Source organism: Gastrolobium bilobum, unplaced genomic scaffold (genome assembly GCF_033153095.1).
Source record: "Gastrolobium bilobum isolate Gb01-03AN ecotype WA unplaced genomic scaffold, APGP_CSIRO_Gbil_v1 utg1505, whole genome shotgun sequence".
In the NCBI taxonomy this organism is placed as follows: domain Eukaryota; kingdom Viridiplantae; phylum Streptophyta; class Magnoliopsida; order Fabales; family Fabaceae; genus Gastrolobium; species Gastrolobium bilobum.
The window spans coordinates 75,050-92,364 of NW_026897785.1; the positions used below are offsets into that span (position 1 = coordinate 75,050).

At 33.7% G+C, this 17,315-nt stretch overlaps 2 protein-coding genes across 5 annotated transcripts; both read left to right on the forward strand.

The window, feature by feature from the left end:
* Nucleotides 1-395: 395 nt before the first annotated feature.
* LOC133310308 (proteasome subunit alpha type-6) lies at nucleotides 396-7,733 on the forward strand. Its single transcript, XM_061511216.1, has 9 exons — nucleotides 396-658; nucleotides 1,196-1,290; nucleotides 1,379-1,460; nucleotides 2,598-2,694; nucleotides 4,285-4,343; nucleotides 4,503-4,585; nucleotides 5,864-5,959; nucleotides 6,714-6,773; nucleotides 7,437-7,733. Exons 1-9 carry the CDS (start codon nucleotides 583-585, stop codon nucleotides 7,527-7,529), a joined length of 741 nt encoding a protein of 246 aa, XP_061367200.1. The 5' UTR covers nucleotides 396-582; the 3' UTR covers nucleotides 7,530-7,733.
* A 3,482-nt stretch (nucleotides 7,734-11,215) lies between these two features.
* LOC133310310 (cytochrome c-type biogenesis ccda-like chloroplastic protein) lies at nucleotides 11,216-16,632 on the forward strand. Of its 4 annotated transcripts, none has more exons than XM_061511220.1 (13): nucleotides 11,216-11,300; nucleotides 11,453-11,546; nucleotides 11,881-11,997; nucleotides 12,562-12,596; nucleotides 13,081-13,211; nucleotides 13,316-13,401; nucleotides 13,479-13,510; nucleotides 13,989-14,150; nucleotides 14,750-14,822; nucleotides 14,909-15,009; nucleotides 15,780-15,872; nucleotides 15,980-16,026; nucleotides 16,197-16,632. In XM_061511220.1, the coding sequence occupies exons 2-13, from the start codon at nucleotides 11,453-11,455 to the stop codon at nucleotides 16,267-16,269; spliced, it is 1,044 nt and encodes a 347-aa protein (XP_061367204.1). In that variant the 5' UTR covers nucleotides 11,216-11,300; the 3' UTR covers nucleotides 16,270-16,632. The 4 variants fall into 4 exon arrangements, with proteins under 4 accessions (XP_061367204.1, XP_061367202.1, XP_061367206.1 ...); XM_061511218.1 differs by having other exon boundaries at nucleotides 11,221-11,348; XM_061511222.1 differs by having other exon boundaries at nucleotides 11,221-11,348; nucleotides 11,453-11,537.
* The last annotated feature ends 683 nt before the right edge of the window (nucleotides 16,633-17,315 follow it).

The window sequence follows — 17,315 nt, forward strand, 5'->3', positions numbered from 1 at the left end:
TATGAGTTAATTGTTTCTCCTATTATTAGTGAAACAATGCAAATACATAAAAATTTGAATTGACTTTTTTTTTTTAAGTGTTAGGTCCCACTTGACTATCGTAATAAATCACATTCTTTCAAGGATCTTCTTCTCTTTGCTGCTTCTCTAGTGTTTATGCAGCTTCTCTAGTATTTATGCTACTTCTTATATCATGGTTTTCAGCTTTTTATTTTAATTCATTTTTTTTTTTGAATAATAGGGAAAATACAATTAAGACACCATTTTAACTCATTTTATTCTCTTTAAATTATTCTTGTACAATAAATCGGCCCAGTGGACTGGTTCACCGGTTTGGGATGGGTTTCGGGGGCCGGTGCGGCCCATTTGTTCTTTTCTTGAGTAGGAAGCTGAGATCGACACTTTTAGAAGAAAAACACCGTCTCAAGTCTGAAGTCTCCACTCACTTCTTGTTCTTTTGAAAAACCATTACATTACGATCTTCTCTCCGCCGTCCACCACCGCAAGTGCCGTCACTGTACTCCGTCAGAAAACGCGAAATCCCCGAAAAGACCTTGGGAAAAAAAAAAGTAAGCCGAAAACATGAGTAGAGGAAGTGGAGGCGGGTACGATCGCCACATCACTATTTTCTCCCCCGAGGGGCGTCTCTTTCAAGTGGGTACGTTACTTGTCTCAGTAACTGAGTTTTTTTTCTTCTGGTTTTAGTGGAACGTCTTGCAAACGGTGACGTTTTAATCGTTCGAATATGGCTTTAGATCTTTTACCTACTGAAATGACCCAATTTGTTCTCACATTAACTCTTATTTGCTTTTTGTTTTTAAGATATTGTTCTTATGTAAATTTGATAACATAACTGGGTTAGTAATATTAGTCATTCTTTAATTTTGATTATTTAAATTAAAATTATCGACAGTGGACTAGTGAGTTAGGTTGGTGCTTGCAATGGTGGGGTTTCATTCAATTTGAGTGGGTGTCACACAATTCATATTCCTAATATTATTATTTTGGGATTGCACTTGATAAAGCATTAGGAAAGTGGAAATTAGTAAAAGTAAAAATAAAAAGTACACAACAGTGAAATGAGCCTTGATCATCATGGCATTATGAAATTTTCCTTGTGCTTGTTTGGAAATGAGTTGACTAGTTTGTTAGGCTTTAGTGTTCTAAGTTGTGGATTTTTGAATGCGCGAAACAGAGTATGCTTTCAAGGCTGTTAAGGCTGCTGGGATCACCTCAATTGGCGTCCGAGGAAAGGATTCGATTTGTGTCGTTACTCAGAAGAAGGTTCCGGTGAGTACAAGAAGTCGGTTCTTAGATCTTTCTTTTGCTTGTTATGAGTAATTGCGCTGGTTGCTTAAGTTTTGGATGTTCAATGCAGGACAAACTGTTGGATCAGACAAGTGTTACACATCTCTTTCCCATCACAAAGTACCTTGGTTTATTGGCAACTGGCATTACGGGTATGTTTTGTATCGCATCTCTTCATCGTTTCTTTTGTTGTAGATGTTTTATGAAGTTTTTTTGCATACTTTTCCAGTTAAAATATAAATCTGTTTTCAGTGAAAGTCAATTCGGGCAGCATCTCTCGGACAATTTCTTTGTTGTATTGTATCTCATAGTAAAATAGAAAGTACGACTTGAAAAATCTTATATCAACCTAAGCAGCTTGTTAGTGAGGGGAAAATAAGAAAGCAATGATGATTATATGATAATGCTTCTCATTCTCGTTGATTGTTACGTGTTGGGCGTTGGCAAATAGAGATCCTTTTTGAAGCCAAACGTCTGGGACAGATGTACCTACTTATTGTTTATTTGGGATGCTGGTTGATAGGTATCAGAGATAATAGACAGCGGAATTTAAAGAAGTAAATGTATTTATAGTATTGATATCAACTCAGATTCAAACTATTAACTCCAACAGTATTCTTCAATGGCAATTACAAGTATGAAAATGAAAACAACAGTGAGACAATTACAAAGCCACAACGATTACAAATAACTACTACCCAGAACACTTAGAGAGGTTCTGGTTCTCTCCCTAATCACCCAATAGGATGCCCAAAAGTCCCAAGTTCCAAGAATCCTTCACTCCCATGCGCCTCCTCCTATTTGTAACAAACTTGTAACAACTTCGTGCTACACGCGTGACCACTCTCTTGCTGTTATTGCTTTGTTGTCCTTGCTGTCCGTGTGACTAATTTTCTTCATTAGTTGCTGCTGACTCACCTTGTCCATGTGGGACTACTCTGCTCTTTCTCCTCTCATATATTTTCCCAAATCTGCCCTTGTTGATTGTATCACTGGTCATTATGCAATCCAACATAAAATATGGTTAATAATTTATTATGAGAAAATGTTTCTATTAGACCTGAATATTACTGTCAAAGTTGCGCGTAGGGATAACTTTACATATGATCACAGACTCACAGAGACAATGATAATATTGTTTTTCTGTAAATTGAATTGCAATATATGAAAAAATGTTTGGATTTTGGCCGGAGAAAATGAATATTTTGTTTACTGATATATCTTGAACTAAAATATCCTTACATCCTAAGTTCACTTTTGCTTTATCCCATTGGAATACCTCTTTGCAGCTGATGCTAGGACACTCGTTCAACAAGCAAGAAATGAAGCAGCTGAGTTTCGCTTTACATATGGATATGAGATGCCCGTGGATGTATTGGCTAAATGGTAAGTGGTTCAGTTTTAAACAAGATATTTTGCCACCATAACTATTACTAGCTACTTATTACTCTGTTTCATATCTGCAATGCAAGCTTCCATTATATTGTTGTGAAGATTGTTATCTTCCACTTCTTTATTTAATGTACTGGAACAATGCATAAACTTGTTTTCCTCTTCTCTTCAGTTTGTTGTCTCAATGGCCATGATGTTATAACATGCGGTTCTGCAATTGGGGGTGTGACTGGAAGCTTCTATTATTTGTTGCCACCGCCATAATCATATTGAAAATGTCAATTGCACCCTTATGATTCAGTCATCAGCACCTAATGTACTAAAACAATCCAGAAACTATTATTTTTCCCTCTCCAAATAGGCGCTGTTACCAGATCCAAAATTAGGAACCATTGTGCCTAATGCCTATGAATATTAGCAAGCCATTGGAGCTTCCAACTATTTCTTACACTTGTGATGTGGTTCTGATAGGGATCTTGATAGAGAATGAGAAACTTTTTTTTTAGTAAACAGAATGAAAAACTTACTTCAATAGATGTGATAATTTAATTTTAATTTAGGGTTTTATAAGGGATTGAATTTATTGGACGTGATAAATGAGGTTTTTCATCGCTGCCTTTCACTTTTCCAAGCTAGTTATATACAGCCCTCGTTGTAAATCTGATAGTAAAGTCATCAGTGGTTAAGTGGATTTTACTTTCCTTTTCCATCTCCCTCTTTCTCTCTATGTGGTTCTACTTCTACACCAGCTTCACTGTCATTTTTGCAGTATTAGTTATGTCCAAATTTTCACCCAGTCACTGGAAATGGCTCTGATTATGATTAGATTTTGTGATAGACATATAAGGTATTTGGCAACCAAAGGATAGCATACAATATTTTTTTGGACACTTGTAGAGCTTGAGATTTCTAGGGCTGCTTTAGTTTACCAAACTAAATTTCTTGAAAAGAATGTTAGTTGCTTCTGTTGCAGTGGCAGAATGTTTTTGGTTGTAGTACTAACATTAGTTCTTTATAACTTACTTTCTTTTTTGCTTTCAATTGCATTACTGTGAGTGGATGCACAGTGTCATTTCTGGATATTCTGTTTTTTGTGGTAGGTTTTACTTCTAAAATCTTTAAAAGGATTATCAAACAGGTCTATGTAACTTAATATGGCTGCTAGCTCAAACATTCTAAATTGTGACATTATTTTTGTCAATGTTGTTATATATTTTTATTTGAAGTAGTTAGTAATTTAATATGGAGTAAATAGAAAAAAAAATATGGCTTCTGGGATTTTTTTTTATGCAGAAGAAAACATAGTTATTTGCAGTATTAGAGTTGTCAATGCTTGTCATGTATTTAAGGTTTTGAGCACTATGAATGTGCTCTTAGGCCTCTGCTACTACATGCAATTCCTTTTTTCCACACTTCATATGCTCTTAGAATGCTATAAGCTGATCATAATAATTCATCTGTTGAATCTGACTATAATTTTGACTTTTGTCAAAGGATATTGTATTTGAGTTAACATATATTAGGTTTTTACAATCAGTCAATAACATCTTTGTATCTGACTTTTGTGGTCTTTTACACCAACAGGATTGCAGACAAATCACAGGTCTATACTCAACATGCTTACATGAGGCCCCTTGGAGTAGGTATGTTTTTTGTAGACTTTTCACCATTGAACAATTTTCACCTGCTGTGAAAGTTCACATAATTAATGTATGATCACAATCATTTTATAATTCAATTACTTATTGTCATTATTGATGCCATTTCTCTTTGTATGATTTTGAATCTTTTGTGTTGTGAAGTTGCTATGGTCTTGGGTATTGATGACGAATGTGGGCCTCAGCTTTACAAATGTGACCCAGCTGGTCATTACTTTGGTCACAAGGTACATAGATGATCATCTATTACTTGATTGATTAACATTCGGTAATAAATTATATTCCATAAAAGTTTCTAAGTTATGATTCTTTATATATCTATTTTAATATGTTATGCATTGAAAACTATCACATGTCATCATAAAATGATAGAGAGGAATTGGGGGTGATTAAAAGAAGATTATTTGCTTTTACATATTTAAAGTTGTTTATTCCATTTTATTTTATTACTAGAGTAAGATATCAATTATTATTGATTGAGGAAAGTTATCATGATAGAATCCTACTATCAGTATGTTACGATCCCATTTGCAAGGTATGGGACTTGGAGTCCCATATTGGTTGTATGGGCAACTAATGTGGGGTTTATAAAGCCTTGGGTACTTCCATCCTTTGAGCTAGCTTTTGGGGTGGTGCACCTCAAGGTTCTTATCAAATGGTATCAGAGCCTCCCACTATGCCTCTCGGTTGCAATCGAGCGGCGCAGGTGGTGACGTCGGCATTGCAATGTTCGCCCGGGGCTAGTATAAGACTAGCGCAAAACCAGCCCGTGTGGGCGCCGGGGCTGCGGAGCGTGGTGGAATGTTACGATCCCATTTGCAAGGTATGGGACTTGGAGTCCCACATTGGTTGTATGGGCAACTAATGTGGGGTTTATAAGGCCTTTGGCACTCCCACTCTTTGAGCTAGCTTTTGGGGTGGTGTACCTCAAGATTCTTATCACAGTATAATGTCTATCTCATATTAAAGAGGAAAGTTGCTATTGGGTGTATAATGGAGGGGGTGATGGTTGTAGTTGAAAAATCTAATGCTTTATCATTTTTGAAATTATTTTAGCAGCTTTGAACTCATCATAAGGCTGATATAATAATTATCATTTATTCATTTATAATGTACTCGTGTTATAAAGTACGTGATCACCTGTTAAAGAACATGAGCGTTCACCCATTCTGAATTTTCCCTTTCCCCCTTCCTCTTTTGGTCTCATTTTACCTTTTTCTAGAACTAGAAACATTGAGAAGCCTATGCATCTCCGGTCAATGCTTAGAGATTACCTTTTTGTTCTGTTTGCTTTGCTGATTACTTTTCTATTTTAATCTTTTAGTTTACTCTAATCTATACACATAGATTGTGATGTACATTGATTTTGAACCTTTTAAATGCTTCAGAGTAAGGATGGTGTTTCTTTGTTTCTTCATCACTTTGTGCCTTCATAATCTGTTTGTTATTATATGCGCTTATAGACAGAAATTAAAGTTTCTATGAATCTATTATGATGTACTCAGGCCACAAGTGCTGGATTGAAGGACCAAGAGGCGATTAATTTCTTGGAAAAGAAGATGAAGAATGACCCTTCATTTACCTATGAAGAGACAGTTCAGGTAGCATTCTTGCTTTCTTTTTTATTTTTCCCCCTCCTATTTTGCAAGCTAAATTCTGCATAAAAGATGTAGGTGTTCTTTAAAATTAATATTCTAGTATTCCGTACAACGGTACAAGTATCATTGTGAAGTTCCATCTGTCTAGCTTGAGAAATTGACTGTCTTTTAGCTGGCTTTTGTTGGTATGGAAAGTGTAGACTACCTAGTTGTCGCTGAGAACTTGTGTGCCTTCAAGAATATATGTCAACGTTTTGGATTTTCTCCTCCTTTTGAGGATAAACAAATAAATTGTTGATCCCTTATTTTATTTTTCTTTTCTGGCAACTCTTTTAAATTTTTTCTTGATAAATATTTACTGTGCTATTATATTCTATAATTATTAGTCTGAATGAAAGTTATTGAATAAAATATTGAATATACCTGGATGCTGAAGATTGGCTGTGTTTTTTTGAAAGGTGAAAAGCCTGATAAATATGAGTGCTAATGAAGGAGGCAACAAACTTATATACCTTTGGATCCTCATTAAAACTGTAACTTATTATATTAGTTATGACGTTAACACATAATCACTGGTTTCGTGAATATTACAATCAGCCTTATTGTTGCCCTTCTTTCTATTTTCATTCAAGTGGGCGATAATTTCTTAACTGTGTTATTTCACAAACAGTAACTGGTTTTTGTTCATGAGACTTTAAAAGATGCTATATTGTAATTGAAGAGGTTCTAACTCTAAGATTTCCCTGCTTTTTTTCAGACTGCCATTTCTGCCTTGCAATCAGTTCTTCAGGAGGACTTCAAGGCCACTGAGATAGAGGTAGAACTTTATTTTTAGAGCCCAAATGCCATTATACAACACCATGTCAATTGAAATTTGGTAAAATAATTTAATTTAATTTTTTAAATTCTTGTTTAGTCCCTGAAGAGCCAAATCAATAATTGTCTATGATTTTAAAGATTGTCTGCAAGTTACTTTTCTCATTAAATGATAGCCATGCATTTTTGTCATGCTGCGTAGTGTTTGCCTTTACTACCTTCCCTTGAGAACTCAATTATCTGAGCAAGGCTTTTGTTTTCATGTTAGGCAACTCAGGCCAGAACATTTTTCTTTCACTATGAGTCTAACTATTCCATTAGTGTCACTCTTAGATTATGAATAGATAATAGTCTAGAATCTAATTTCAGTTCCTGTCATGTTCCAAATGGTTGTAGATTCTAGTGCGTAGTTAAGTGGATGATCAATAACTGAAACAGATTGGTATATGAAATGGAGGATTGATTGGGATATTAGCTGTTCCAGAAGTAAATTATTTCTTTATTTTGAAATTACATGCTTGCTTGTGGCATGAATCAGTGTGTTGACATTTTTGTTCCAGATTTATAGGTTAGGTATGATTAAAGTTTTTATGATTATTGCCAGCCAACAAAAACTTTTTTCTTCTCTGATTTGATGCAAATGATTGTATTTTGTGTCTTCTAGGTTGGAGTGGTGCAGAAGGAGAATCCAGTATTTAGAGTTTTATCCACGGAGGAGATAGATGAGCACTTGACTGCAATAAGCGAGCGCGACTGAGTTCTTGGATTTGATAAAACAAGGATATGATTGTTCAAACTATCTGATGTTAGATTAAATCATGTACTTTTTGTCTGGGAACATTGAATTGATTTCCTTCATGATATTTGAGTATTAGTTACCCAAGATTGATGCAACTGCAGACAAATGAAAACGCCCGAATGGAAGATATAATTTTTATTTTATTTTATTTTTTTAATTTCAGAGATCACCCAAGCTTTTATTGATAATCAGTCATGTTTCCTTGTCATTATGTTGATAGATATCAATTCCTTAAACATAGTAAAACGCATGGGGTGGAGAGAAACTGAAGTATTTTGTGTTGAACATAAGGGCAACGAAAATCCTATATCTCGTTTCTGTATAGGACTGTTTGTTCTACAGTCTGGTCGAGTTCGAGCAGCATCATGAAATTAAGAGAGGTTTTACTTGGGAGCACATTTTCTGGTATCATATTATTCAGTAAATTTTTAGTTTTAATTTGTAGGTTGACATGATCATAAATGTAAATATAGGTATAATAGTGTCAAAAATTGTAGGGCCTTACGTTGAGATTTGAACTTTGGCGTAGGATATTCTATCTTTTTATTGAATGAATTATTTTCCAATAAATTTAAATATAATGAGAATTTTAATTCATATTTAAGAGTGGTTCTCTTTTTTCTTTGGATGCGAGTGGTATACAATTAAAATTTAAGGAATTTTTTTTTTAGTTATTGGAGCGTTTTGCTTATAATCTGACGTGACTATTAACAGTTGTGGGAGATTAATACCATTTTATTTTCGATCAATTTTTTTTTTTTTTTTATAGCTCTCTTTTAGTATTTTATTGTATAAACATAATTTTTTTTATGCATTCAGATAATTATTTTATTTCTTGAAATTATTCGTTTTAAGTCTTATTTTTTTTAGTAGTTAGCTTTCGTAGGGTTAAAGGAAGATTGAACACGATTCCTTACATTAATACAAAACATACCACTCAAGTCACTCTCTCCATGTTTCTATATTTATGTTTGAATAATAACAATAATAATAATAATAATGAAGAAGAAGAAGAAGAAGAAGTTATTCGTTTTAAGTCTTATTTTTTTTAGTACTTAGCTTTCGTAGGGTTAAAGGAAGATTGAACACGATTCCTTACATTAATACAAAACATACCACTCAAGTCACTCTCTCCATGTTTCTATATTTATGTTTGAATAATAACAATAATAATAAGAAGAAGAAGTTAAATTATGAGCCTATGGAGAAGTTAAATTAAGAACAAAATGAGATTCCATAATTTTCAATCATAAAATGACAAAACAGAACCATTATAATTCTTAATTCCACCCTAATCTTTAAAAAATAAAAAGTAAAAATGGGTTTAAGAAGAAAGGAGAGATAAAATAAATTTCTTTACTTTTTTTTCCACTTCCTATCATTTTTAAGCTCCTGAACAAGAAAACTTGTTAATTTGTCATCCAACCAAAGTGTAAGAGTTTTAATTTTGATAGATTGGGATCAAATATTGTTTTTCAAAATTACCATTTGAATAATGAGTATTTATAAAAGAATAGCAATTTTACTTCAAACAATGATTTCAGCACCTAGAATAGCTAAGCTGCACGAAATAGTGATTTTAAAAAACATATTACATATCATAATAATCACACTTCTTAATTCTAAATAGTTATATTAAAAAAAAAACAATGATTTAAAAGTTATATGTATGAGAATCTATTTCTTCTGCGAAGAAATTTTGTGCAGCAACCAATTGTAATTATGCACTACATTGTACTAACAATTTTAAAAGCTATTTTTTTATTCTATTTTTTTGCAGCCGCTTTACGTGCAGTAGTCAAATACTTGTCATATATATATATTATGTGAAAGTATTGCATACGAGGAATCATAACTATATAAAACATATAAAAAGTGAAAGTATTAAATGTGGAGAATCATAATCATACAGGATATAGAAATGAATTTATCTTTATTTATTTATTTTCTCTTCTCATAAGGCTGTCAATTGACGTGGCGGAGAGACAAAAATACCTTTAATATTACAACTATATATTACCCGTAGTACATAATTAGAATTATTTTCCGCACAAAATTTCTTCGTGTTAAAGAATAATAAGCCATTAAAAAAGCTCTAATAATTTAAGATATTGGGTTAAGTTGGTTCTTTATAACCATAGGAGAAGTTGATTCTTAAAATGAGAGAAGTTGAGGACCATATATATATATATATATATATATATATATATATATATATATATATATATATATATATATATATCTATATCTATATGTATATGAGGTAGTATCCTTTGACACCTCATCTAATAGCCGTTAGATCAAAAAATATTAATGGTGTCATATGGTTACAAATCAGAGTCATTGATCTTTTTTTATCTAACGGCTATCAGATGAGGTTTCAAATTTAAAATTTGACACTGGTGTCAAAGGATCCTACCTCTCTCTCTCTCTCTCTCTCTCTATATATATATATATATATATATATATGATAAAATTATTTCTACTTGCGTACAGTAAGGACAAATGTATGATTATAATTCTCCATATTTAATGTTTTCACGTATATATATGGCAAATATTTCACTGTTGTACGTATAGTTGCAGAAATATAAACCCATATATATATATATATATATATATATATATATAGGGTAAACATTTCTACAGCCACTTTAGATAAGGTTATATCTACAGCTACCTCAAAAACTACGTCGTTTTGATTAATGGAGAGTGTTTCTGTAATTTTAGGTGAATTAATGAAGGGTGTTTGTGTAATTTTGTTTATTCTTTTATCCTATACATTTTACTGAAACACCCTTCACTAATTCACCTAAAATTACAGAAACACCCTTCATTAATCAAAACGACATAGTTTTTGAGATAGCTGTAGATAACATTATCTAAAATGACAGTAGAAATATTTTTTCATATGTATATATATATATATGAGATTTACATTTCTGCAGCTGTTATATATATATGGGATTTACATTTCTGCAGTTGTTGTACGTGCAACAATCAAATACTTGCCATATATATACTTGATAGCATTAAATGCGGGAAATCATAACCATACACAAGATGAGAACATTAAATGTGAAAAATCATAACCATACAAAAGATGAAAACATTAAATGTGAAAAAATATTAAATGCAGAAATGATTTTACCTATATATATATATAAATATAGGTAGGATCCTTTGACACTAGTGTCAAATTTGAAGTTTGACACTTCATCTGAGAGCCGTTAGATCAAAAAAGATTAATAGTGTCACATGCTTACAAATCAGAGCCGTTATCTTTTTTGATATAATGACTTTCAGACGAGGTGTCAAATTTCAAATTTGACACTGGTGTCAAAGGATCCCGCCTCATATATATATATATATAGAGAGAGAAAAAATGTTTCTACAAGTAATGCAGATAAGTTATCTGCATTTATTCCCAAAACGATGTCGTTTTGATATTAAAATCTTAAAAAATTATAAATATAAAGACTATTATAACCCTGAAATAAATTAAAATTACAAATATACCATTGATTTCCGCCCCAAAACAACGTCATATTGAGCTTAGTGCAGATAACTTATTTGCAGTAACTCTGCAGAAACAGTGAACTCATATATATATATATTAAACTAGTCAAATTTAAGCATCTCAAGGAAGCAACGAAACACAGATAACCGCCACAACTCAATTCGTGAGGATTGGATTTTTGCAAATCCCAACAGTTCCGTGTTCCAACGGTAAGAAAGTCTCTGTTTGGTTGCCAAGAAAGTGGTGAAAACGGTGAGGTGAGTGAGTGGAAAATAAACTCTTAATTTTGAGCTTGGGCTTCAAAAGCTAACTACAATTATTGTTTTTTTTTTTTTTTTCTCAATCTTCATTGTAAATTCAGATGAGTTTGAGTATGAGCTACTCATGCAGTTATGGTCTTGGGCTTCAATGTTTCAGAATTGCAAACTGCAATCCTGACCGGGATAGCCGTCCCGGTGAGTCTTCTAAGTTCCATGTTGATCATAATTGGAGAATTTTTCATTACTTTTATTTTTTAAAGAAAAAAAATTGCTGATTTTGTTAATGTTTATGTTTTTTTTTTTCCTTTTTAAGATGTGTTATATTTTTTATTGGCTGTGTATGGTTTCATTTTTGGTGAAATAAAGATAGCATGGAAGACTACTCATGGGTTATTCGTGTTTTTATCATTGGAACAATGTAGTTGCCATTTCCCAATTATTTCATTACACATTGTAAACATTTAGTTCACAGTTTTTTGAAGAAAATCTAAAACATGGTATGCTCTTTCTTTCTTTTTTTTGGTTATAGGCAAGCACATTGTTCCCATCAATACGCACAAAAAGCCTTCTGAACCTGACAATTGTCTTCAATCAAAGTGGAAGATTAATGGCAATAACATTTTGACATTCATAGGTGCCATGACAGGTATTGCCTTTCAATAACCTTGTTTCCTTTCTTTAATTTATCACAGGGTGCTGTGTTATCTGATAAAACCTTTTTTTTATTCCTTTTCATCTCATTTTAGGGGTGCTTCTCCTATTGGGATAAGGCTTCTTGTTGTTTTGCAAAACAAGCTTAATGTTGTGCTGTACAGGCCTCTTGTACATACTTGTTAATTCATTTTTGTTGTATTTTTTTTTTTCCTTTGCTGGGGATGGGTGAACTTGCTAGTGTCAACTTTTATGCAGGTTATATTTACAACTTGGCTTGGGTGACTTATAAATAATTCTCCTCAAGGCTAATTCAAATTTCTACATGTAAAATAAAATTGGGAAGAATCCATTGCTACTGTTTGGGTGACATACAAGTTCTAGAGGACATGTCACTGCATACTACTTCTTTTACCTACTGCTGCTTGGCATTTTTGTCAAATTCCTGATCCTTTCTCCCTTTTCAAACTTTTCTCTGAATTATGCCACTGCTATCACATGGATGATTGGGATTGGTTGATTGTATTGGTGAATATTTCTTGTTTCAATCCTTATTCAGCGGCAAACTTGGTTGCTCCAATCACTGCAAAAGCTGTAAGTACAGATAAATATGTTGGTGAGGCGTTTCTATGTCTTTTTGCATCAATATCTTCTTAAGTTGTTAGCTCTTTCCAATGTCCCTTTTGATGTGTTTATTCTATGAGTTGTTTTTTATATTCTATTTTATCAAAGACACAGAAGGCCCTTACATATATGTTCTTATTGTAAACTCATTCAATATATATAATGGTCTAGTAAATCTAGCATATTGAGCAACCAACAGGAAATTGAGGAGAGAGTACAGTGGCTCTTTCTGCTTCCTTTTATTTGCGTATGTGATATTGAACTAAAGTTGCTAGCTTTTGTAAACCAATGATAACTAGGAAAGCTTGTTGAATGATATTATTCTGCGAATGTCCCTTCGATAGTTAAAATGGTACAAATCAGTTCTTGTGTTGTAAATCATGATAACACTATGCATCCAAGTCATAGTTTTGGCATATCTCTCACGAACTAGAATTATTTTCTTTTGAGACAGGAAATGGCTGCTTCTGTTTATGCCTTGGCTGATGGAAGCCTCGGTGAGTGGTTTGGAGGCTTTCTATATACAGCTGGACAACAGGCCAACGAAGCTGTGCAGGACCAACTAACCTCTCTCAGTTTCACTAGGTGCACTATAAATACCTTTAGACATTCTTTTGTTTCTATTTTTTCCCTGAAAATTGGAAACTTGTGTTTATGGTTTGTTGTTTGCTTCTTATTCATATTCACAGTTTGGCAGTAATTTATGGGGCAGGGCTTGTAACCAGCCTTTCTCCCTGTACACTTAGTGTCTTACCACTGACCCTCGGTTACATTGGTAAGCCTGCTGTTGTTTTGCATTTTCAGCATCAGTACATTTTCATATGCCTGAATTTGTTGGTTGGAATATGGCAGGGGCATTTGGCTCTGGAAAAAGCAAATCAGAGGTAATAACTTGCTGTGTTATTTTTGTGACATTATTCTTATCGCTTTTTATTGCTCAATATGAGGATTGAAGTTATCTGATTACTATAGTTCATTACATATATAGTAAGGCAAATGTCATTAGGCAATTAGGTTTTTACTAAGGCAAAAAGATCTTATATGTGCAGTATTTTACAACCAAAGTGCCTTGCTCTTTAAGCAGGCTTTGTTTGTCAAATGATTGGATCTTTGGTCTTTTGAGGCCTTCTATTCTTTATTTGTACTCTATATACATTGAGTTTAGTTCAGTAAGCTGCAGATATGAGGAAGTCACCAAGACCCATAGTATCTCATATATCAATTTTCTCAAAAGTGCATTGTTTCCTCCACTTGTCACATTTATTCCGTTTTTTGGATAAATTCTATTTGAGACTCTCATGCTAGTACGACACACTCAAACAGACAGAACTCTTACTAATAATCATGTCTTCTACCTGTCAGGTTATTGGAGATTCCATTGCATTTTCCTTAGGTCTTGCCACCACATTAGCACTGTTGGGTGTAGCAGCATCAGTTGCAGGAAAGGCTTATGGGCAGATTGGCCAAGGATTACCTTTGGCTGCTTCTGGTTTGGCTGTAATAATGGGCCTGAACCTTCTTGAGGTAGTGAAACAGTTTCTCTCCCCCCCCCCCCCCCCCCCCCCCCAAACAACAACTACTTCCAGCCTTCTTCTGTGTTCTTGTGCTAATTTTTTTTGGTATGAAAATCTGTGCTATTAATTTTCTTCTTTGTTGTTTTATTTTACTTTTGTCGCCAACAACATTCATAACCTCACTCTCCGTTGGCAGGGTTATTCACTATTTCACTGCATTTTGGAACCATTTATTCATCATGCTCTTGACAAAATCATTAAATCATGTAATAAATAATAGTGGATTAGGCCTGTCATATCAGTGTCGTGTAGTTAACTGTTGATACAATTACTTATACTCATAGCTACTATGTTCAAATTATAAATTCAAATATTTGGACATGCTTTACATTAGTTACCTTCAGCTCTTAGTGCGTTTTTCATCGTTTTTCATCAGTGATAGTCTGATGCATACTAGTGCTTAGAAGAAGACATTCTTCTAAGTTCTAAGCTTTTTAGTATAAGACACTCGCTAACACAAGTTTTAAAAGCTAATCAACTATGAAAGTTTCCTTGACTAGACGATTTGCTGCATTTTTGTTTGCAATTCACATTGAATTTTTTTTACAGATCATTGAATTACGACTCCCCTCTTTCTTTGACGGTTTTGACCCACGTGCAGCAGCTGCGAATTTCCCATCAAGTAAGTTGATGCTCTTACATGGACTTTAGTCCTTTCAGTATAAATTCGAATACAAAGTATTTCTCATGAAGGAATTCTACTCTTAGGTGTACAAGCATATCTGGCTGGGCTTACATTTGCATTAGCTGCCTCGCCTTGTAGTACACCTGTCCTGGCCACCCTTTTGGGATACGTTGCTGCATCCAAGGTACTTCCTATTGGCAAAAGAACTAAAGGAAAAACAATGTTATTTGCTCATTAGTTTCAGTTAGTCAGTTTAAAAAACTGAGAGGGGTCTAATGTGTTAAATAACTTATGTTTTAAGATTTAAAGTTTAAACTTTAGGATATCTGCTTTCCCATTGCCCCATGACAAATGGCTTAATGATGCATCAAATATATGATCATGTAGTTGTGCAAAATGTCAAAGTAGAAGGGATGCTTAATTGATATATGTTATGGACCTTAAGGTCACCATCTCAAAAGCTAGCTCAAAGGGTGGGAGTGCCCAAGACCTTATAAACCCCATATTGATTGTATGAGCAACCAATGTGGGACTCGTATCATTGCCACCCATTTAAGGGCCGATGACCATAGCGGCTTTCACTCTATCGACACTAACATGGTGGTAGCCCTTTTTCTTTTGGCGGCTTCACTCATCTATCAGTATTCAGTGCAACATTCCTTTGGGAGTTATAACACCTTAATCCAGCTTATAGGTAGCTCTTTCCGTGACTTTAGCTCTCAACAAAAGCACCAATTCTTACGGACCTTTAGGTCAGCACCCCAAAAGCTAGCTCAAAAGGTGGGAGTGCCCAAGGCCTTATAAACCCTATATTGGTTGTATGGGCAACCAATGTGGGACTCGTGACAATATATGTACATCATTGCATGATATTTTGATTGTCTATTTGCTTTTCAGTTTGCATATTTAGTCACTCTTATGCTAATGATGAAGGAAACAATGATTTCTTAACAGGATCCAGTGATTGGAGGAAGCTTACTTTTGACTTACACAACTGGTTATGTTTCTCCCTTACTCTTGGCTGCTTCTTTCGCTGGAGCGTTACAGGTTCATACATGTTTTTTCAGTTTTATAGATTAACCTTAAACATCCTCCTTTTAGAAAAAGGATGTCTCATGGAAAACACTATTTCTGATTCAAATCTATACTGACAGAGCCTGCTTTCATTTCGCAAGTTCTCTGCATGGATCAATCCTATTAGGTAATTGTTGCAACTTTTAATTAGCACATAGTGGGTACACTTATGTTTTCCTTCTACAATATCATTCTTACTCTTTGATTATTTTCTAGTTTCAAGAGTATTCACTTCCTAATCGGATTTCTTATATTTTCCATGTTTCTGATGCATCTTACAATTCGTTTGTCCCACAGCGGAGCAATGCTGCTAGGAGGTGGTATGTATACTTTCTTAGATAGACTGTTCCCAGCCACAATGGCCATGTAGAAAATCTCTTGGCTCTTAACTCGCCGGGACCTGTTACCTGAACAGTTCAATGTATATATATATATATATATATATATATATATATATATATATATATATATTATACAAGTACTCAATTGAAATAGAAATTCAAATATGAGATTTATTGCATACCACATCCCCAATTCTTCCTCCAGATCAACGTAGATCCAAGGGTCGAGGTGCTTTTGGAGGAAGAAAAATCCATTTTAAGAAACATATAAGAATCTTGGTCAAACATGAAAAGGTAATCGAATATACTGTATGATACTCTGAAACTTGGTCCAAGTTTCTTCCTAGCCAAATTTGGTGTACAAAACCTATATTGGTAGGAAACTTGCTGCATTGGACCTTTCATTAACTTAACCAAGCAAAAAAAATTATAATTATAATGACAATGACCAAACTAGCATGCTCTCTTTTAAGGTATAAAAATTCCAGTTATTCCTGGTTTCGATGACACATTAAGGCCTATCAATAAGCTGTTGAGGCACATTCATTACAAGCACTAAAGATAAAAAGAAATACCGCATCCAGCTCAATCTGAAACTTGTACGATCTATACAAATTTCATGTATCATTTATTATATTGCAGGGTTATATTAATCTTTATCATTATAAATTTTTAATCTTATAGTTTTAAAACGACGTCGTTTTAAGTTCATTGGAGATAACTTTATATTCAGTGACCAGATAAATATTTTCCACTAAAAATTTTAATAAATCTTAAGAGTCAGTTTCTCATACTTTCGTTTGGGCTCTTTCACAAAACAGGCGTTTTTACCCCCTTTAATTTTCTTTTCTGGTATTTAATTTTTGGTATGTATCAATGGGGTCATTTAGTACTGCACCCCCTCCCGGGGAACTCACATAGGTGTGCCAAGTGGCACAATCCTAACGTTTCACTCATTCCTTATTCCCCTGTTCATTCATTAAAATATTAAACACTACTTATTATCCACTAAACATTAAAAAATCAATAGTAAATATCATTTTTAGTCCCTAACAAAAAGCACGGTTCCCATTTT